Genomic DNA, 22053 nt, shown 5'->3' on the forward strand with positions numbered 1-22053 from the left:
ATTAGAAAAAAGGTTTCTTTATTTAAACACTAACTCTGCTAGACAGATATTAGACCCACATTTTTTTTAAATATATTTTTTTTAAACGATTGTAAATAGTTTGATTCCATAATTTCTCAGTAGTTGTAATGTATACATTACCTACATAAATTGTACACTTTAGATCACCAGTATATGTTATGATTAGGCACGCAATATTTTCTTTGGTTCATCAAACATTAGCGGTTTGATTGAAACCACTTATTAGCGATCTCGGATTATGTTTCATATTTGATAAAAAATCGTTTTCTGTATGATTTGCAGAGTCGTTTAATTAAAAGACTGAGTGCTTTTATGAATAGGAGTGTATCACTATGTATAATAAATAAAAAAAGTTTTGTTTATAATAAAGCAGTTGATGCATGAATATAATTAGCTCCTAGTGAGGCAAACTGGCCGCCGTAATTATTTTGGCGGTAATCTAAAACCAGATAAGAATTAGAATATTTCGTTTGATTTACAAGTTATTCGGAAATAAAGAAAACAAACGAACTGGTAAGAAAAATTGTAACGGAATGAGACGGTCTCTTTAGAATTATCGTGGATATAATATGAGGCATAACCCATTATAAGATGGCCGCTGCTGTTTATGCACATTTAAGCAACAGTCTCACACCATCAGTAAAGACACCATGTCCAGGTGTACTGAATTTGAGCATGACGTCATTTTCAAGCGACGCTCATAGGTGTATTTAAAGAGCCGCTCGCACTAGCCAACTTGTACAATCACGGCGGACAGGCGATAGGGATGGTCGCGATCTTTTAGCTTTACACGGTAAGCCTTACAAAACAACCGAACGGCAGTAAGAAATATGTAGCTTTTTAGATTAATACTGAAGAAAAGAATAAGGAAACAGAGTGATTACTTTATTCACACATTTGTTTCCGGAAAATGTATCAATTAATCAAAAAAATCTTTAACTCCATTTGGGGAGAAGATATATTAGCCCCGTTAGAGATTTGAGAGGCATGGGCATAATAATTCGGACACACTGACCAATTCCAATTGTATGTTTGTTTATTTTTAAACAGATTAATACATCGGCTCAGCGGGCATAAACACCGCTCCCAAAAAGATGGGAGAATTGATATGTTCCCAGAGTAAGGTACATTTTTTGTGTGAAGACTAAGCTAATATTTTCAAACTTGTTCTAGTTCAACCAAAAGGATTCCCTAGGCTCAAGTCCTATCATATATAAAGTATTACTTTCATATCTTTCTATAGATTGTGAAGATATTTTTTCTGAAATTAGTGAAACATCACAAATTGAACACAAAGTTTTACTAACAATAAACCAGGTGAGACCTTGGCATATAGCTTAACGCAGTTCTACGGCAATATAGAATAATAATATAAATGTTTTTTTTTTAATTAAAGTTCTTGTATTACAGTGTATCCACAATATTGAATTGACAACGCAACGTCCATAGAGAGGGATATAAGAAGAAAAACAGGTGCGATTATGTCCCCCTTTCTTTATTAAATAGAGCCGATATTAAAATTTGTAGCTTTATGTTCATAGCGTGGATAAGGGTACCAATTATAACACCATCTGATCATACAATATTTTTGATTAATTTGCAGAATGTTTTTTGCCCAGCAGCGCCAATAATATGATTAACGGTGCCACATAAATAGAGACAGCTGAGGTTAGTTTCAACTACATAAAAAATGGTTACACTCACCCTGTATTGAACTACACGGAACGTATAGGCAGCGAGTATTTCGATTATATTGTTTACTCCCTCCAGAATTGTACCACGTCTTCATAGTTCAAGGAGAAGACTTGTGTGCCTCACCATCGTTAACAGTGCATACCACTAACAAAAGAATAGCAGCATCATGTTTTACGGTATCTACAATTAACAAGCATTTGCAATGCAATAGGTCTCGCATTTTCAAGAGTTAGAGCTATTTGCGTTGTAAATGACAATGTCTTATCTATGTGCTTTCCTTCACAGTACAGTGGCCTTTGGGACCTTGTAAGTGTTTAGCAATGCAGTATATTATGATGGGTGCTGTCTGTGGTGTTCATCGGGGTAATCGGCTGGTTAGGAAATGAAGCGGTTTTGTGTAATAGCAGTAACCACTGCGCTCTGCAAGAGCCTTTTCAATGTGACCTAAATTCAGTTTGCAATGGCCTACCGCCATGCCTGCCCATATCTAGAAGGCTTTTTTATGCAGCTTTGAACATAAAACCAGTTGAGCACACTGTGTGATCCTGGGCAAATCGCTGTATCTATTAATGCTGCCCTACCCCTATCTTCTAAAGAACGGTGTCAAGAAACAGTTAGTGCAGCATTGTTTTTTATTTCCTTGCATTTTAGGGACCGCTGAGTGTACAAATGGACTGCTAGGTGTACAGATGGATAAGAAACACAGGGCATTTGGGCTGGTGGACAGATGATGGCAGTGGTTCTTTAAAGTGTGTTTTAAAGGCCTAGCAGCAGTGTGTTGGAGGTGACAACACTAAGTTTAGTTTAGCCTAGCTAGCTCTAAACCGAAGATTCGAGCTGGAGGCTCTGTTTGACTGCTATAAATCATGTATGAGGCCTGTGTGAATAACTGGCACACGTGCAAGTAACCCACGATGACTAGACAGCCAGATTAGTAGTGAATCGAAATGGCAGTAATTCATTACACCGACAACACTAAGATGAGTGTACCTGCTCTGAGACATAGATACAAATATAATGTGCATGTGTTGTGACTGAAATAGTGAAGGGCCGCCTTACCTAAATATAAAATAGATTCTGCTGAAGCACGACTGTTGTGATGCTGAACCAAGCATAAACTGACTTCTTTCACTGGGTGATTCTTCAGGCGAAGCACCCCACCTCTCTGGAACTAATATCCAATTAATGTCAGGGCTGAAACCAAACTTCCAACGTTTAGCTAACTATTTATGATCTGTTGCTCAAACGGATCCTAACAGATGCAACGGAAGACATGCTGCTTGCGGATGGTGTCTCTACAATGTGCTGTCATCTAAAATGTTCCATTAGGCTGACTGTGTCTTATCTTCACCCGGAGTCCCCGGATGATTCTTTCAAAGCAAGAGATGAAAAGCCTTTTCTCCAGGATCTGTCTCGATGGCCCCTTCTAAGCAATGCACTCCTGTTGTCTGCCTATCAATATACATCAACTCTTAGTATGGATTGGCGACTTCAGTTGCGGGTCATATTAAAACGACTGCTTTTTCAACCTATTAAACTTAAGTTTTATTTAAACATCAATACACAGAACAATGTGACGTTACCCTTTAACCAGTACCGTTTCTCAGGGACACAGTACAAAAACCCGAAAAATGCAAAAAAACATTTTTATAGAGGAGCCTTTTACATTGACACGGTTGATGCCCTGAACCTGATGCTCACCATCGGCAGCAGCCTTCCCGGGCCTCAAGGGTGAAACTGAGTGTTGTACCCAGGGCGTAGAGCAGCGGGATTCAGGAGGAGATCAAGGGAAAGGCAGGCATGTGGAGCACTGTTACGGGAGCCATGCTGCTCCCAGTGAATGAGACGCCAGAGCCTGGGAGCACCTCTGCCCCTTAGAGAAGCAGCCAACCGCCCAAACCAGATCACGGCAGCCCCATTCCATAGAAGGGGAGACGCAGCTAAGTTTTGGCACTTGCGCCTTTTTTAAGTTATTCTTACAGGAGGTGCAGCTCCCTGTAGAAACAAAATTGCCGCTTTTGCCACTATTAGAGCGACGTCAGGACCAAGACAGGGAGAGGAAGTGCGGATGCAGACAAGGGATCGAGAGTGGGAGGTGCCTTATAGAGGAGGCTTAGCCTGCACTGGGTGGTGCCACTTATCAAGCAGGAGGGACGAGATTGTTTCGCGCGCCCCTTCTAAGCCCTGCCCAACCCTTGTTGTTTACAGTGCTTGCTCCCACTGCCCTTGAGGACAGTATGGTGGCAGAGCCACTTTATTTCTAAAGCTGATCACAGCAGATGCAGCTCGGTGTATAAAATACGCGCCTTTTGCTGCTTTTTCAATGGCGTCGGGACCAAGGCATGGGGGAAGGAAGTATGAAGGCGGACGTTGGTTAGAGTGGGAGGTACCAGTTGGAGAAGGCTGGACCTGCCCTGGGCAGTGCGCGGCTCATGGAGCGGGAGGGACGAGAGTACAGCCGGGGAGAACAATGTGCCATCAGTCTTATGCACGAGCCTGGGCACTGCTTGGCTGTGCGCTCACGGGAAGTGACACCTCCTCCCACCTCTCCCCAGAGAGCCGGAATCGGAGCATGCCTCATAATTTGGCTGCCAGAGCACCACGAGGCGTGGGAGGGGCTGCAATGCCTCTTTCCTTCTTAGGAAGAAGACGTTGACAAGCCTAAACCAAACTAAAATCCTACCAAAAGAAGCCCATTTGCCGTGGGCATCAAAGTACAGAAAAGTTAAATAACAAGCAGGAAGGGGGATAAGGTAGGGGGTAGGGGAGAGAGGCACGCAGGCTGGAAATGCTGAGCACTTTCGCGGCCGCTTTGATGTTCTCAGTGGCCGCGCGGCTCACTGGGAACATCAAAGAGGCCGCGAAATGATCAGGAAGGCTGCCAAATGGTGCGCTTGCCCGGCGCACATGCACTTTAGTTGGCGGCCTGAAAGCACTAGTTTGAACTTCCAAATCCCCGTTTAGCGCTGCTCTCGCGAGAGCTTTTGTAAAGCGCTGGCTCAGGCGAGACCTAAAAATTACCCTAATGCCTTTGAGACCAGCTCACCACATGAGATTAGGCCATAACGGTGCAGGGGATATAAAGTGATATGATCCCTTTTATTATTTTACGAATGACTATCAGTCACCAAGAATAGCTTGATGAATGTAACTAGAAGGCATCCTGTAGCAATGTGACAAATGTTCACACTTTAATGAAGGTCGATTAGCAGTCACCTTGAATTTCCGTGAATCAGAATATCTAAAAAAAAAAAAAATCTTTTTCCATGGCGCTAAAAATATAGTTTGTAAAAAGGGAATGTTTTCTTTAAATTACATGTATCTTGGTTTCTAACATGAGTGTTCTACATAGTTTGTAGATGGTTTTTAATAAATGAACTATTGTCCTGAAGAAGGTGACGAAACACTGATGCACAGAAACGCCGCGTCACAGGTTTGTTCTTCTTGCTTTGTTTTTACTAATATGTTTTTAACAATATGCTCAAGAATCTTTAAAGTGTTTTTAAATATGTGAATTAGTCAAAAATATATGAAACTCATGTATATTTTTATGTATGATATATTGCTTTAAATAATATATTTTTTTGATACAACATTCCCTCTTAGACTTTATCATTCTCTATTGGAGTATATACAAGTTTTGTAATTTAGCGACCTGGAAAAATTCTTAGTTTTTTTTTATTCAGATCACGGATTGTTTGATTGTGTCTGTTAAGTTCTTTGGGTCTCATCACAAGTGGATCCAAATTTTATAATTGAATCTTAGGAGAAGGGGAATCTCTGTTGTTTGTTTACTTCCCCGTAATCATATTTCTTTAAACATTTTTGCAATATACTGTGCAAAACTGTTCCGTTTAGGTCAAATTAAGGCCGTTGAGATCTCCAGAAGCAGGCCTGCACCTCATAGGAAAGATGCTGCTTCTTGTAATGTTGTTACATTGGAGAAACGTTAATGTTTCCCTTTTAATTATTGTCAGTGGGCTGCATGATAATCTTATAAATCTCACTTTGCAACTCTCATAGCCAATATCTCTCACCTTTGGAAGCTTATAAGTGTTTAGTTATCCAGCACAATATCCTTGGTGCAACATCAACTGTTGCGTGGCTAAACACATAAGGACCCAAATGCGAGACCCATTGGCTATGCCAATATTTGTTTCTATTTGTTTACTTATTCTACAATCGCAGCACCCAGGCTTTAACTTTACACATCATAAGCTAAAATGCAGGAGCCACGATTGCTTTAAAAGTAAAGAAATGTTAGTCTATTTCTTTACATTTGAAGCAACCGCAGTACCCGTGATTTAACTTAAGATGCTTAAAGCTTAAGCGCTGCGATTTATTGGCAGTGCAATAGCTCTCGCATTACTGCAAGTTTGAGCTATTGGCGTTGCATTATTATTAGCAACACCAATCACTCAAACTAGTAATACAAGACCTAGTGCATTGTAAATGATGATCTTTTTCACCCACCATGCCACCTCACTTTGGTTCCAGCCATATTCATATCCAGCTTGACCCTGCTGCACATGGAGAAAGTCCAGCCAGACCTACCAAGCAAAGTCCTCTCTAGACCTGTTCACAAACAACTCAGACCGGTTGAGCACTTACTACAGCTCTTCAGCCAGGAATATCTTTGTTCTAGTGGCACAGTGACCCCAGGAATCTTGTCTGGATCAGACGGGGCATTCACTTAAAGGCATCGCATATAATACTACCGGTAATCTAACTAGGTAAGAGTTGTTAAAACAAGAGTTGTTAAAGCAAGCTAGTCGGAGAGAACTTGTTCGACAATGTGCCTTTGTGTTATTTCTACGATTGAAACTGTGTGCTAGGTCCTCCACAAAAACGCGGCGTCCATTTTAGAACGTCGGGCTCCTTTAAAATAACAAGGTCGAGAAATAGGAAGATGGGACTTTGTCTTACAAAACGCCTTCGAAAAAGGTCTCCGAACGAATTCTGCGGGGTTAGAAAAAAAGGCTATTAATATGCACGGTCATAACTGAGACAACGTTATACGTATTAATATAGGAACACAATATCAGAGATTTTACGTGAGTTCTTTAAAAGCGGCGAAAAATTGGAGCGGAAAACTCCGATTCAAAACGACCACCTCTCCAGAACAGCATCCAAAGCAGCGCTCCAATATTAAACTCGACCACCACGTCAACACTGCCTTCAACCGTGTAATCGGGAACGCGCGCTCCTCTTGAGTTCGCTATTTATAAGTAAGCAGAGACCACGTGACTGTCATGCTCGCCTCCGCCATCCTAGAAGCACAAGGACGCCACCAACCCTTAGCCCCGGTTGGTGACGCATTACGTTACGCAGCCCCACCTTACGATCACAGCGGGCGCGAGTCAAACATCTAGTCCTGCTATTGGCCAAGGTAGCGTTGTTGGAGTTGATTGCGCGTCCGCGAGCGCCGTAGAGGAAAGTTCCCGAAGCGCGTTCTCGAGACCGTCGCTGGCCTTGTAATCTTCTGTCGCCGCGCGCCCCACCGAAGTGGTGGTTTGAAAGTTAACGTTTATTCAGCTCTTCTTTCGTAACACCCAGTAACTGGATTCCTGATTTCGTGAAAGGCGGAGTCGGCGGCGAGCTAGGGGGAGGTCGCGGCGGTTTCTCCAACCTTATGGCGACTGGAGCCAACGCAACACCGATGGGTAAGCTTCACCCTTCCATCGGCGCCAAGCGGGGCTATGAGCAAGGCCTGTCGGGATTTCAGCCCCCGGCTGCCCCTCTGGCTTATCACCTTATACCTCCCCAGGCCTTCCTACTACCGCCTCCGCCACCTCCCCCTCTGCCGCCGCCACAGGCCACGCACTTGCATCAACCACCGCCTCCTCCCCCCTCCGCTTCGTTTCTGCAGAAGCACCAGGCCCAGCCTCCGCCTTCAAAATCCCAGTCGAGTTCCCGAGCTGCCTTTCAACAGCCCTTCAAGTCGTCGCATCCACCGTCACCGCCGCCACGATCACCGTCGGGTCGGGCCTCATCAGCAGCAGGAGGGGGTGGAGGAGGAGGAGGTGAGTGAGAGCGGACGGCGGGGAGAGGCTAAGAGTGCAGAGCTGAAGGGGGAGGCATCGGGAGATGATATCTCTAAACTGAGCTTCTGTTTTCAGTGTGCGATAAAAGCAAAACACTTGTATTTTGCCTATGAGATGCTTTTGTCTTAATAGAAACAATATAATTGTAGTAGTACACGAACTTTGGTTTGCATAAGAAACTGCCGATCCGAGGGGTTTAAACTTACTTTGTCAGTAGGCTTCCGATGACCTCGAGTGTTGAACATAATCATCAAAGTTCATCTGTGTCATGCTGTATGTACATTGCAACCATTCAGAAGATGGCATGTTTCCATTAAATATATTGGCATTTCTGGACAGACGAGTTGTTTATATCATTATTTGTATCAACTTTTATACTCCTTCCCTCCCCCCCCCCCCCCCTAATAGGAAAACCTTTTGGTGGTGTTTTTTTCCCCTCCAATATTCAATCGTATTAGGAAGTTGAGAGCTTCGCAGGGTAATCAGTTAATAGCTATTCGTCCAAAACCAGTGTGTTTTTCGTGTTTTACTAAGCATCCGCCTATGCATTGGCCCATACTTCTGTACCATTTAATCTTTGTGGGGAGGAACACCATTATGCAAAGTATAAAATCAGTAGGTGGATGGGACAACGTTGTGGAATTGTAGACGTGGCCACAGCGTATTTAACGCTGCTTGATGGCCGCAAATATAATTATATACTGTTAGAACGAACTACGAGGTAAAACGGTATTGGCTTAGCAAAAAAATGGATCGTCGCATTCGTAGATGGGTTTCAAACAAAGGATAGGGGTTTTGATGACTATTCATGTTAAGTTATGGAACGGCATGTCTAACTCCTTCCGCTTATGACGGTATCTTGACTAATGGGACGTGCATGTTCAATTTGAACTATACATGAGCTTTATAACTCTATCTAGTCTCAGTAGTGCTTTTTGTGCGTAAGTGTGGTGGGGTGAATAGTGGGACGCCCCTTTATCCTATTTAGGGCTGTGCATACATGTTTATTTAATGTGTAGTTCGTCTTTTACTCATTGTTTGTTTACAGTTAATACAACTTTTATTTATTCCGCGGCAGATTTCTCCAGAAAGCGAAAGAGAAGCCGCTGGAACAATGATATTGTTGACCAGAAAACCATCATCCCTGGGATGCCTACGGTTATACCGCCCGGTCTTACTAGGGACCAAGAGAGAGCATATATAGGTAATATATTTTGTTTGTAATTGCAGTTGCTCTCATGTCCGGTATTAGACGATTGGTTGGATTTTCTATCAACTGTTTTCTGTGCAGCATCCTCCTCTGCCCCTACCATTGACCAATTTCCTTTCCATGTTGCTTATTGTAGTCCAGTTTTTCTATGCTAACATATAGGAAACACAATTTAAGGAAGAGCTTGAACTGAGAAAGTTGTTTAGAGGCAAATGCAAAGCTAAACATTGTGCAGGTAAACTGTATATACAGTCAAAACGGCTCTTAAGTGTTTTCCCTCCAGCAATATGTATTAATAGGAACGTATTAACTGGCATGTGTATTTGGTTAATCTGTCGTGGATAATCAGTATTTGGGATTTCTCTTTTTGGGCTGTGTAAGAAAATGTAATGGTGATCGTATTTATGTGAAACTTGTAATTTCATGTAACATAAATTATATTTGTGTCGCAATCCGATTATTGGGGTTACGTGCACCACGCCAGGACACATTAAAGAGGTGTCCCGCTAAAGAGATGCTAGTGAGACGTTATTTACCGTGCTTCCAGCGTTTAGGTCCAAGTTTTTAGGGCTATGGTGCCCCTACAAGTTAGCGCCTGGTATTGGTTCTGTTTTCACACCCATTACGTGTCTGGTGAATGTGTAAAGGACATGCACTTTACTTCCACTTTGTACATAGTACTACTTAGCTCACGCGGTTTTGCCCAATCATTGAACCCCGTGGCCCATTTGAAAAACACAGAAGTCAGCTCAAACTACATTAATCTGTAGTGGGCTCAGAAAATATTTGCGCTCGCCTTTCTTCTTGTCCTTTTAAATAAAATAAATAAATAAAAACTTCGCTTGAAATCTATTGACTCTGTTAGGAGTTAAAGTTGTTGCGCATTGCTGGTCTGAACTTTCATATTTAAAATGCAAATTTGTTTCCGGACAACCGTCATAATTGCTGCAGACTCTACACTATAAGGCTGACACCTCTCACTTCTGTTTCAAAGATGATGTGGAGTTAAATACACTGACATTTACAGAATGTTGACTGTTTATGCTTTTAGCCAGCGTTCATTCTTATTTTAATTGCATTCCGAGCTATCCATTAACAATAACCGATTCCTTTTTTTTTGTAATGTACCAAAATTCTTGTATCGGTGACTAGTGGGCTTTTGAATATCTGCATCATCTTTTTATGTTCAGATCAAGGCCGTGTCTTCTATATAGGATGTTGTTTAACATAAAGGCCGCCGTTTACCATACGGCAGAGCTGGCTGGCTGGCTATGCGAAATACATCTTGGTGACTTTCAGAAAGTTGACCTGGGGGTGCAATTCCGCCCATTGCTTGCTATTGGCTTTGTGGTTTGTAACTCACGTCAGTATTCTTACACGAACTCGTTTTCTTTAATAAAAGACCTGTGTATCTTATCTCGTCACATTTGCTGGGCATCCAGAGACCAAGCTCAAATGTCAAGCTGTGTTTTCCTGTGAGCCTGGTGTTTGTTTTGCTTTTGAGTTGCTCGAAAGTGAGAACGTTTATAGTTAAGAGGCATGCAGAGTACTTTATCCATGGTGTTTGCTTGTGCCCTTTTTTACATTTTAATTTAAGCATATCCATCTTAAAAGGTATCTCGTTCTTCAGCTGCACAGTGCATTTGCACGATTTTTGCAAAATTCCTCCTCTTTGGTGAGTCAACTTAATTTGTGAAACTGGCTTTCAGGAACAAAGTACAATGTCGCATTGTCTGTATCCGCATCAGCCAATCATTCGGTGATCTTGGGCAATTTACTCTGTTCATGGCCCATTCACTGTCAAGCACAGGATAATACATTTTCACAGGAAAGAGCCAGCCACACTGAAACACCATTTGACGGTCTGTTTTTCATTTTGATTTGTAAAGCATATGCTGACATCTGTGGCAACTCATTTAAAAGAGTTGGATACGTTTTTAATGACACATTTTTTCTGAAAGCTTTTGTTTAGCTGCACAATTATGTATTCCGTCTGCTGCTGTGCCTTTTTCAGAACACATATATTAAATATAAACTATTTCTTCATTTGTCCTTGCGTGCACTAGTCATGATTTCAGTGGAGCTGGGGCGGAGGGGTCAAATGGTTTAGAAAACCAACTGGACGCTGATTATTGCTATATTTTACTATTAAAGGAGCAGTCACAAGTGCAATTACCTTGCATGCTCTAGGGCAGAGGTCTTCAAACTGAGGGGTGGGCCCCACTGAGCGGTTCCGTCATGCGCATCGGTCGTGCTGTGCGTATGACGGAACCGCTCCGTCACGGCCCCGCCCGCGCAACGAACCTTCAGCACGGCATGGTATTCCGCGCCACGCTGAAGGGGTTAAAGTGATCCCAGGGGGGCGTCGGGCTGTGTCGAAAAGAAACATTATGCTCACAGCAGTGCTTTGTTTTAAGCAGGTAAAAAAATACGCGTGAGTAAGCCGCTCTGTAATGGGCCATCACTAACATATTTTGTCCTTTATATCTGGCTGGGACAAGGTGTCTAAAGGAAAGGGACTCCAAATATTCTTCTACACCCATTTCTGATAATCACACTTGAGTATTTTTTTTTTACACGCAAGTAAGGCCTGTCTGACCAGAATAATTTAACCTGGATCCTTGTGACTTGGGTTGAATGTTTGCATTGTCCAGCATTCCGTCCATCAATTGTTTCTTTTGCATATATCGCCCTAATTGGGAAGGGTATGCCCAGACGTGGGTCCCGTGCTCGCTCACTACACCACTGGATTCAAGCTAGCCTGACTGAAGGGCAATGCCCTGAAACCGGTCCCAGGATGCTTGTTTCTGGTCCAGGGAGGACTTGGCTTGGCAGTTCGGGGTGAACGGTTTCCACAAGGAACAGGGTCAAGACTGATTTGCTTATGGCTGGGTCCAAACTGGGGTGGTGAGCAAAATAATGGATTTAACCCAGATCCTTGTTCCTGGAGGTGAATGTTTGCATTGTCCAGCATTCCGTCCATCAACTGTTTCGTTTGCAGAAAAGTATATTTGGCCATCATGTATTTGGTTGCAGAGTTTAACTGCAATGTTTGAATAGGTCTCCCCTTGACATGTAAACAGTGCCAATTTAATATAATTATTATGAAAAATTCTGAGTGGAATTTTCTTTTTTAAAAAGGGGGGGGCGGCTGCACGGCATTAAAAAGTTTGTGGTGGTGCAATGGCATGTGGGTCACTGTTTAGGACTAGATTGCTAGCCCAATCGGAAGCTTGAGGTATAGGTACCTATCTTCATGAGTGGTAAATGGTTGGATACAAAAGGGGGGAATTCCTCCTAATTGGAGAGTTGCCCCCACACACCCATAAGGGTGTCATGATTCATCATTGGGCATTTTGCTCCTCGTGGGGGTGGCGCTGTAGTCCCCCCAAGGCAGGTTTCTTTGGCCCAGATCTTTTCAGAGGAATGCCGCAGGTGTGTGGGGATTGGTGTAGGTGGGTTAAAAAATTGTACTGGTGCCCACAGAGGTATTTCTTCTTGGGTCAGTACGGTATAGTTAAAAACAGGCAAAGAAGGAACTTCAGACCCTGCTGTCAAAGAGGAGGGTTTGATAGTTTTGCAATTTTCAAGTAAAATAGTGGTGATAGATGGCTAATCAGGTCGCCATGTTTCATGCCTATAAGGTCCCTAGTGGATCCTACGACGTTTGGTGAGGACCGTGGGAGTTTAAGAGTAGAAAAATAATGGTAAAGGGGTTCGAGAAAGCAACCCACAATACACCCTGTGCTACTACCCTGCTTCAGGTATGTGGTCTGGGCGGCTCTGCACCCAATTGGTACCGACCACTTTAGTATGTAATTCCAACATAGAGAAATGAAGAAATAAACAAAAAACACATATTGAGTATATACGGGCGGCACTACGAAAGGTGAGGCAATTTGCAGGTTAAGCAGAGAGACAACAGCGTGCTTAAACACTTCATGCATGATCGTAGCGGACTTGCTGAGTCTCAATTTAGAGCAGAATGTACTCAACAGTGCGCACCTGTGACGTGTTGGCAGGCCCCTTGAAGAGAGGGGGTGCGTGAGCACAGCCACACTGAGTGGTTTAAAAACGGAAACCCTACCCCAAGTATATTATCCAGGAAAGCTTCAGCTGCGATGGAAGCGGCTCTAAAGGTTACCTAGAGTGGAGAGATGAGAGTAAGTGACAGAGCAGGGGAGGGTAAGATTGTTGCCACAAGTGCTCCTAATGTTGGAGCTTAGTCTCACATTGTTCAGTCAGGAGGAGTGGAACGTCCTTACATTGACCTGGAGTACAGCACTGATACCTGCCCTCAACCACTTGGTCGGCGGTGGTCTGGTAAATGTCGCAATGCAGTATAAGTATGGGAGGTGATTGGGATATGTGTGTGGAGAAGTCTCACCTCCTCGTTGATTACAGAAGTATAGTCATGTCAACAACTATAGCGGTCATCAGGGACCGTAATGGCTACGTAAAGCGGCAGTCTTTGGGGAGGACCGTTGTGTACGGTGGTGTGGGTAATAACACAGATTGTTTTTTTGCAGCTAAGTTTCTAAAACAATTTATGGGACAAACTGCAACTGGGGTTGGAGAGACCATGGCAACAAAAACGGCACACCAAATGCAACACTAGAAATCGTGTCTACCTGATTACATGCCCTTGCCATCTTCGTTATTTGGGGATGAAGAGACCTGTCAAGATACGGATCAGCGAGCACTGCAGCCCCATCCATTGCAAGTAAACAAATACTAAAATGTGCACACACACTTGAGGCTCACCACGCACCAGACAGTTTTTGTTGGACCATTATTGACCCCAGCCCAAACTGGCCAGCAAGAACTCTGTTCACTCTGGAACAATGCTGGGTGTTCCGTTTGTGATCCAACACTCGGGGACTGAATGACGACATACCATCGGCAGAATTCACATTGATAGTTTCCCCTTTAATACTCCACCTATTCTGTATATTTTCCCACCCATAGGGCTATACTGACGCATGCACTCTCCCAACATCACCAATACAGAGACGTGATTTAATATTCTTCTTCCACTTGCGTTACTCTGTCAAATGTTCACCTGTTTTGCCAGTACTCTATCGAATACCAAAGGGATATCGGATGAGCAAGACCATTCTTTTAAAATTAGTTCACTTGTGATCCAATGGGTAATATCAGTATCCCACTAGTCTGTTCCTTTTTACTACAGTTTCTGTCCCATAAATTGTTTTAGAAACTTAGCTGCAAAAACAATCTGTGTTATTACCCACACCCCGGTCCTCCTTGGAGGTGCCTGTTTTACCTAGCTATAACGGTCCCTCGTAGCCATTGCGGTCCCTGATGACCGCTCTAGTTGTTGATGTGACTATACGTCTGTAATCAACGAGGAGGCTGGCCTTCTCCACGCTCGTTCCCCAATCACCTCCCATACTTCTACAGATAGCCGCCAGACCACCGGCGACCAAGCGTCTGAGGGCAGGTATCTGTGCTGTACTCAAGGATGTAAGTAGGTTCCACTTCTCCGGACTAAACAGTGTGAGGCTAAGCTTCAAAATTAGGAGCACTTGTGGCAACAATGTTACCCTCCCCGCTCTGTCACTTCCTCCTGTCTCTCCACTATAGGTAACCTTTTGAGTCTCTGCCGCTGCTGAAGCCTCATTTGATAATACTTGCGGTAGGGTTCATTTTTTTAAGCCACTCGGGGTGTCTGCTCACGCACCCCCTCTCTTCAAGGGGCCTGCTAACATGTCACAGATGCGTGTCATTGAGTATATTCTGCACTATACTAAGACTCACCAAGTCAGCTACTGTCATGCATGAAGTGTTTAAGCGGGCTGTTGCCTCTCTGCTTAACCTGCAAATTGACTCTCCTTTCGTTGCGCCATCAGTATACACTCAAATTAGTTTTTTCGTTTTTTTCTACATTTCTCTAGGTTGATTTACATAATAAAGTGGTCGATACTGATTGGGTGCAAAGCTGCCCAAACCACATACCTGAATCAGGGTAGTGTCACAGGGTGTATTATGTGTTGCCGTCTCAAACCCCTGTACCATTATTTTTCTACAATTAAACTCACATGTTCCTGACCAAACGCCATAGGATCCACTAGGGACCATATACCGTACGGACCCAAGAATAAATACCTCCGCGGGTACCAGTATTTTTTTTTTAACCCACCTGCACCAATTCCCACACACCCGAACTCACCACTGCGGCGTTCTTCTGACAAGATCTCTGCCAAAAAACCCTTTCGCGAGGCCCGTGGGAGACTGTAGCGCCACCCCCCACGAAGAGCAAAACGCCCAATGATGAAGCATGACACCCTTATGGGTGTGTGAGGGCAACTCTCCAATTAGTAGTAATTCCCCCCTTTTGTATCCAACTTTTTACCACTCATGAAGATGGTACCTCTTCACCTATACTTGAAGCTGCCGATTGGGCCAGCAATCTTTATTAGGAACTGTGACCCTCCAGTGATTGACACGTCTTGTCTTGGGGAGCACTGGTACTGGACCTCTTTTTCCGTTAGCTCCCCGTCCTGCTCTTTGTGCATTTGATGGCAATGGCATGTGGGCCATAGGCTCCAGGAAACCCTCTGAACGCAAATTTATTGCTATATTGTAATTCCTGCAGTTAGGAGTGCTTTTTTGGTTCGTTTGTAACCATTGCTCCCAAAGTAATACATAGCCTAAATCATCACTGAACTAAAAGCTGTAACTAGTTGGACGTTTCTTTCTACCTACAACTTGTGTTGTATCAGTGCATTTATGTGACACATTTTCAGTTTTCGCATGGTCCTAAATGCTTCTAAATCTGGGCACACTATCACCATGGCACGGTCATTCTCTATTCTATAACATGAGCACTGCAGCCTTTGTAAACACTATATAAAAATGTACCATATGACATTTCATACCAAGGATTGGCAAAGCCAATACAGCTCGGCTGTTTGAGATCTGTTGACTTAGTTTTTTTTTAGTCCTATTATACATTAGTGCTAGCTTCAGTGCAGCATAACGGAAAATAAAAAAGAAACGCGCTGTAACGCGGACAACACTGGCAGTGTCGCAACTTTTTTATTAGCATTGCTCTCAGCCATTTGCAACATAGCTAAACTGGACGCATTAGCAAAACCTATACATCTCCCATAGACTAGACCTATTGGCTTTGCCAATGCTTGTAATTGGATGTCAGTGGGTTTGTTAAACCCTCTGCGCAATAAATAAGTAGACCTGAACTATTCCTAGTTAGGAGAATAGTGTCTAAAAGAACCATGCCAATTTTATTATTGTAAATTCAGTTATGTTGCTTTAATGCCTTGAAACTCTTTCTAGCTTACGTGCAATTACCCATTTAGCGGTGCAAGTAAACAATGGTTTTGTGGCACCATCTTTCCTATTGCTCTCGTGAGGTTTGTTTTAAAATTATTAACCTTTTCAGTTAGCGCTGGATGCACTAGCAGAACATTTAAGGCTGGATTTGTTTTTTGGTGTTTTCTGTTAGACTACTTTTTATGTCTCGCCTGAGCCATCGCTTTAGCGCTGCTCTTGTGAGAGCTTTTGTAAAAGGGGGATTTGGAAGTGCAAACCAGTGCTTTCAGGCCGCCAACTTCAGTGCATGTGCGCCGGGCGTGCGCACCATTTGGCAGCCTGCGTGATCATTTTGCGGCCGCTTTGATGTTCTCAGTGAGCCACACGGCCACTGAGAACATCAAAGCGGCCGCGAAAGTGCACACCATTTGCCACGCCCTCCCTTATCCCACTTCCTGCTTGTTCCCTCTAGTGCTCATCCCTTCCTACCTTCTTCAATCCACCCTGCCTCGCGTGTTTGCACCTCTCCCCTCACGCACACTTTCCTCTTTTCTCTCTTACCTTTCTGTCTTTCCTTCTCCTTTCACTCGGACGTTCCAATTTCTCCACAGCTTGCATTTCCTTTCACTCTTTATGTCTACTCCTTTTTTCCCTCTAATTTTCTTGTTTATCTCTCTCCCCAGCTTCCTCTTCTATCTTTTCTCTCCTAATTTTTGCCATTTTCAGGGACCCCTTCCCTCCTTCTTTTCCCTCATGTCGAGAGTGTCACTTTTTTCTCTTTTCCATTCTCCCCCTCGTCTTTCCCTCTCGTTCTACCTGCTTGCCTATCACCGGAGCCGTTCCATTATACCTCCCTCCCTCTTCACATGTCCCTCCTCTTTCTTCCTCCTTCCCTCCCCATCACTCCACTCTCTCTTCCCCTTTCTTCCTGAGATTGCGCCTTCCTCCCTTTCGAGTTTACACCACCATTCCACCTTTCGCCCTCACCCCCCCCCCCCACTGGCCTCTGATTAAATCGGGATTTGCCCAACATGCAAGGCAGGGACACTGCCTTGTAAAAAATGTAAGCAGCATTTGTCTTTCCCTTTGTTCTGCGTGAGAGACTCAGGCGAAATGTTAACCATCCGAGGTGGGGCCTGGGTACAACCCACCCCCTGCCCGCACGACTCTTCAGCTTAAATGACTGTACTGGGTTATTAGTAATTAGTAAAATTACATTCTACTCGCGCTAGGCGTACCAAATGAAAAGAAGTAAAATAGACAGCAATTGGTGCCTGGATGTCTTTTCAGAGGGGGTGCAGCGCTGGGAACCCCACGCCTCTCTGTAGGAGCGCACTTCAGTATGTGTGATGGAGTGAGCGTGTGTAATGCGAAGTAAGCTAATTGCCCTCGTGGGTGGGTTTCATGTCTTCTTAACTAGCATGTGTATAATAGCCCGCACCTGCCGCTAGCTTTACATAATACCATTGAAATTGTTCTGATGGGTTACAGCTGGTTCTCTATGATTGGTTGTAAGAGCTGTGTGGTTGTACTATGCCTTATGTGGGGCAGAGTTTGGGGCCAGTGCAGTGCTTAAGTTGTAAGAAAATAAAATAAAGTAGAGGCCCTATATTTTTTAGTGGAGGTCTTGCTTTACTGGCTTTTCTGACCTGAGCACTAGCCCTGGGGTTTACATAGCACATATAGTTTATCTTTTTCAATTCATTGAGCACTGCACAGAGCAACATGATATGCAACCAGCATGTGAACATAGAGACATGAAGATCTGTTTACATTAAGAAGTCGAGACAGAATTATTTGTTATTTAACCTCATTTTCCGTCTGGTGTTATGTTTCTTTTTGCAGTTTATGTAGCATGAGCTTGGCCCAAGGGCTTCAGAGCGCTTTACATGAGCACCTTCCATGTGTATTTTTAGCCATCTCCGATATAGTTACACAGATCTAGATTACAAGATTGTACAGACAATGATTGCAGAACATCTTCAAGTTTCTATAGGGGTCGAAGTCGCAGCAGTCCGGCTTTAGACCCAAGCGCAAGACTGAGCTAGAAGTGTCTGACATTAGGGGTGCACGCTGTGGATCTCTGCTTGACTCAATTGAACACCTCCTCACTAACCACAGCCGTTATGTTAAACAAGCATTGGCCTCGCATTTACGCGAGTTTGAGCTATTGACATTGCAAATGACAATGCCTTTTATTTATTTTTTTTATTTATTTTTTTTTTTGAAAAAGTTTTTATTGAACAATAATTCGGTTACAAGTACGGGCCTACAACCACCCGGGCCGGCCGCTAGGTACAGAAGGAAATCTACACATATCAAGGCTGCAATCAGTTCCCAGGGCGCTGCCCCGCAGTGGCTCCAGATAGTTCTCGAGGAACAGGAAGCGTAAGTCCAACAATCACAAAAACAAAAGGAAAAACAATAAAAAACAAAAGGCGAGTTATGAGGGAAACCAGTGCGGATCAGGCTCCCCCCGGGAAACTCCCGTCAGGACAATTGAGCAATCCGCTAAAGAGAGGAGTACCGGGAGGCCGGGGACGGAGGGGGGGGGGGGAGGGGGTCAAGGGAGATGAACGTCCATATGTAGTTGTTCCAAAAGGCGCCAGGAGCCATCAAGGGTCAGGGGGACATGGCGATATCAGTGTCTACCAGGGGGGGCGTACAGATGCCTCCGCGATACGCGTTCCATTGCCCCCAAATGCTACCCCATGCCCCCGGCTTGCCACGGGCCACATACACTGTCTTCTCCCTAAACATACACCAGTCCATATTCTCCTTCCATACTGACACGGTGGGCGGCCGTTGAGCGCCCCAAAGTTGCGCTATGTCCCTCTTGGCAATCATGTTCCCTAGGGCCGCCCACCGAGTCTGAGCCGCGCTGTAGTCATTGGGCTCCCACACATTCAGGACACAGCGACGCACCTCCGGCAGCAGCACAACCCCAGTAACCTGTCCCATTACCGTGTGGACCCGGCGCCAGTAGTCCGCCACCTCGCGGCACTCCCAAAGGATATGAAGAAAGGTGGCGCTGAGCCCACAGCCTCGCTTACAGAGCCCGTCGTCGGAAAATCCCATCGAGACCAAGCGCGGACCCGTCACATACACCCGGTGGAGAATCTTGAGCTGTACCAACCGGAGACGAGCCGGAATGGCAACCTCCTTGGGGGACGACAGTGCAGACTGCCAATCTTCGTCGTCCAATTCCACCCCATCCCCAGTCCAAGCCTCCCGAAGGCGCACAAAAAGGTCCGCCCGGTGATTAATTAATTTTTTATAAATTAAAGAAATAGTACTATCAGGGACATGTCCGTCAAGTATGCGGTCCTCGAGGGGCGAGGAAACAGGGATCTTGGTCCCCTCCCCGAAGACCGAGAGCAGGGCGTGTCGAACCTGGGCGTAGCGGAAGAACTCCCTGTCGGTCAGCTCGTATTCTGCCTGGAGCACCGCGAAAGTCTTGACCGCGCCCTTGTGCCACAGGTCTCCCACTTTGCTGATACCAATCGTGTCCCACTGGTCAAACCCCTTCGTGGTCCACAAGCTGCCCAGGCGGTCGGAGGCAAACAAGGGAGTAGCACATGTTAATCGCTCACTCCAGCCCATGGCCGCCGTGGCAGCCCTCCAGGTCCGCACAGCAATCTTAGTAGGACCCGTAAGGGTCCGGCCAGCCAGGCGGGAATAAAGTGCCCTGTTGTAGTTCCCGCCGGGAAGCAGGAACTTGTCCATCTCATACGCCGGATTCAAGCCGGGCGCATACGTGGCGTGGTTAATGGCAGATAGCTGCGAGGCCCAATAGTACCTGCGAATGTCAGGAAGCGCGATGCCCCCGTCATACCAGGGGAGAGTGAGCTTGGCAAGAGCAATACGCGCCCGCCCGTCCCACACCAGTCTCCTCTGCAGGCTCTCCACCTCCCGAAAGTAGGCCACTGGGATAACGTCGAAGGAGTTCTGGAGTGCATAGAGGAACCTGGGAAGGGACATCATTTTGAACAGCGCGGCCCGACCCAGCGGGGACAGGGGCAGCCTGCACCACCGGGCCGTGTCCTCCCGCAGTCGCCGAAGTGGACGCAGGAGATTCTGCTCATAGCGAGCCGCCGGGTCCAGCGAAACGTATATCCCCAGGTACTTAAAGCCGCTCAGAGATATTTGAATCGGGAGCCGAGGCGGCAGGAGAGGAGGACCACCAGAGATGGGATAAACGCAGGATTTAGACCAATTGATCGTGAGACCCGAATTGTTCCCAAAGGAGGTCAGAACGTCAAAGAGGACGTTGAGCGACTGCCGTGGTGAGGTGAGATACAGGAGAATGTCGTCCGCATACAGCGAGACCCGATCTTCAAAGCCCGGGCCCCACCGGATCCCTCTAAGCGAGGGCTCCCAACGGAGCCAGGCAGCGAGTGGCTCCAGGGCGAGAGCAAAAAGCAACGGGGACAACGGGCACCCCTGCCTCGTGCCCCTGCCAAGGGCAAAGGGCCGAGAGACCCGCCCATTCACCACCACTTGAGCCATGGGTCCCGTGTAAAGGAGCCTCACCCAGCCAATAAATCCCTCTCCAAAGCCGAATTTATCCAAGACGGCCCAGAGGAATGGCCACTCAATAGTGTCAAAGGCCATCGTGGCATCCAAAGAAACCAGCACGGCCGGTTCGGAGAGGAACTCCGCCCTGGCAAGGGCACCGTGAAGACGCCGCAAGTTAAGAGCGGTGTTGCGGTGCGGGATAAAGCCGCATTGGTCCGGATGTATAAGGTCGCACACGACACTCAACAATCGATTGGCCAGGACTTTCGCCAGGATTTTAGGCTCCGCATTGAGCAGTGAAATAGGCCGGTAAGAAGTACAGCGATCTCGCGGCTTGCCCTCCTTGGGGATAACGACTATAGTGGCCAAGCGCTGGTCGGCCGGAAGGGAACCCGCCGCAAGAGAGTCGCGAAACATGCGGCTGAGGAAGGGCGCAAGCTTATCAGGACGCAATTTGTATAGTTCAATGGGCAGACCGTTAGGACCCATAGCCTTGCCCGAGCGAAGGGAACGAATCGCGGTCGCTATTTCATCCGACGACAAGGGGGCGTCCAGCCGCTCTCGGTCCTCAACGGACAGGCCGGGCAGAGCAATATCTCTCAGTAAGAGGCGGGAGTCATCCTCATCCCTGTCAGTCACCGGGGAGTACACCGCCCGGAGGTGGTCGGCGAAACATTCCACAATCTCATCCGGCTCAGTCACACACACACCATCCGCAGCACGCAACTCGGGGACCACACGATTCACTCTCTCCTTTTTGTCCAGCCACGCAATCAACTTTCCCGCCTTGTCCCCCGCGTCATACAATCGGCCCTGCTGCTCCCTATACATAGTTTTGGCCGCGTCAGTGACCAGGGACCTATATTCGAACTGTTTCAGGCTAAGGGCATGTAGCCCGTCCGGAGTAACATTCGCCTCCAAGGCCGACTCCAGCCCCGAGATGTCAGTCTCCAGCTTCACCACCGCCTCGCTCCTAACCTTCTTGGCCACCACTATTTGGGCGAGGGCGTGTCCGCGTATCACAGTTTTAAAGGCTTCCCAAAGGGACAACGCAGACGACACCGACCCCTCGTTTTCACTGAAATATTGGTCCATGGCCTTAACCAGGCTGTCACGAGTCACAGGGTCCCGCAAGTACCAGGGGTTAATGGGCGCTATCCGCCCTGCGGACCGCGACCCGGTGTCAAAGAGAAGCCACAGCGGAGAATGGTCGGAGATACCACGCGCCAGGTGTCTGACCTCTCGAATCCTACCAGTCTGCGCCGCGGGCAT

At 45.9% G+C, this 22053-nt stretch overlaps 1 protein-coding gene across 4 annotated transcripts in view; it reads left to right on the forward strand.

Annotated features, from left to right (window-relative positions):
• Nucleotides 1-7085: 7085 nt before the first annotated feature.
• The window catches only part of SF1 (splicing factor 1), a 211642-nt gene continuing 196674 nt past the window's right edge, over nucleotides 7086-22053 (forward strand). For 3 of the 4 annotated variants that reach the window (XM_085625933.1, XM_085625934.1, XM_085625935.1), the window contains exons 1-2: nucleotides 7108-7739; nucleotides 8839-8964. In XM_085625933.1, coding sequence (XP_085482059.1) covers nucleotides 7349-7739; nucleotides 8839-8964 — 517 coding nt within the window. In that variant the 5' untranslated portion in view covers nucleotides 7108-7348. Of the gene's footprint in view, nucleotides 7740-8838; nucleotides 8965-22053 lie in introns of all 4 variants that reach the window. The other variant, XM_085625936.1, reaches the window with a different exon arrangement.

Source organism: Triturus cristatus, chromosome 9, assembly GCF_964204655.1.
Source record: "Triturus cristatus chromosome 9, aTriCri1.1, whole genome shotgun sequence".
Taxonomy (NCBI): domain Eukaryota; kingdom Metazoa; phylum Chordata; class Amphibia; order Caudata; family Salamandridae; genus Triturus; species Triturus cristatus.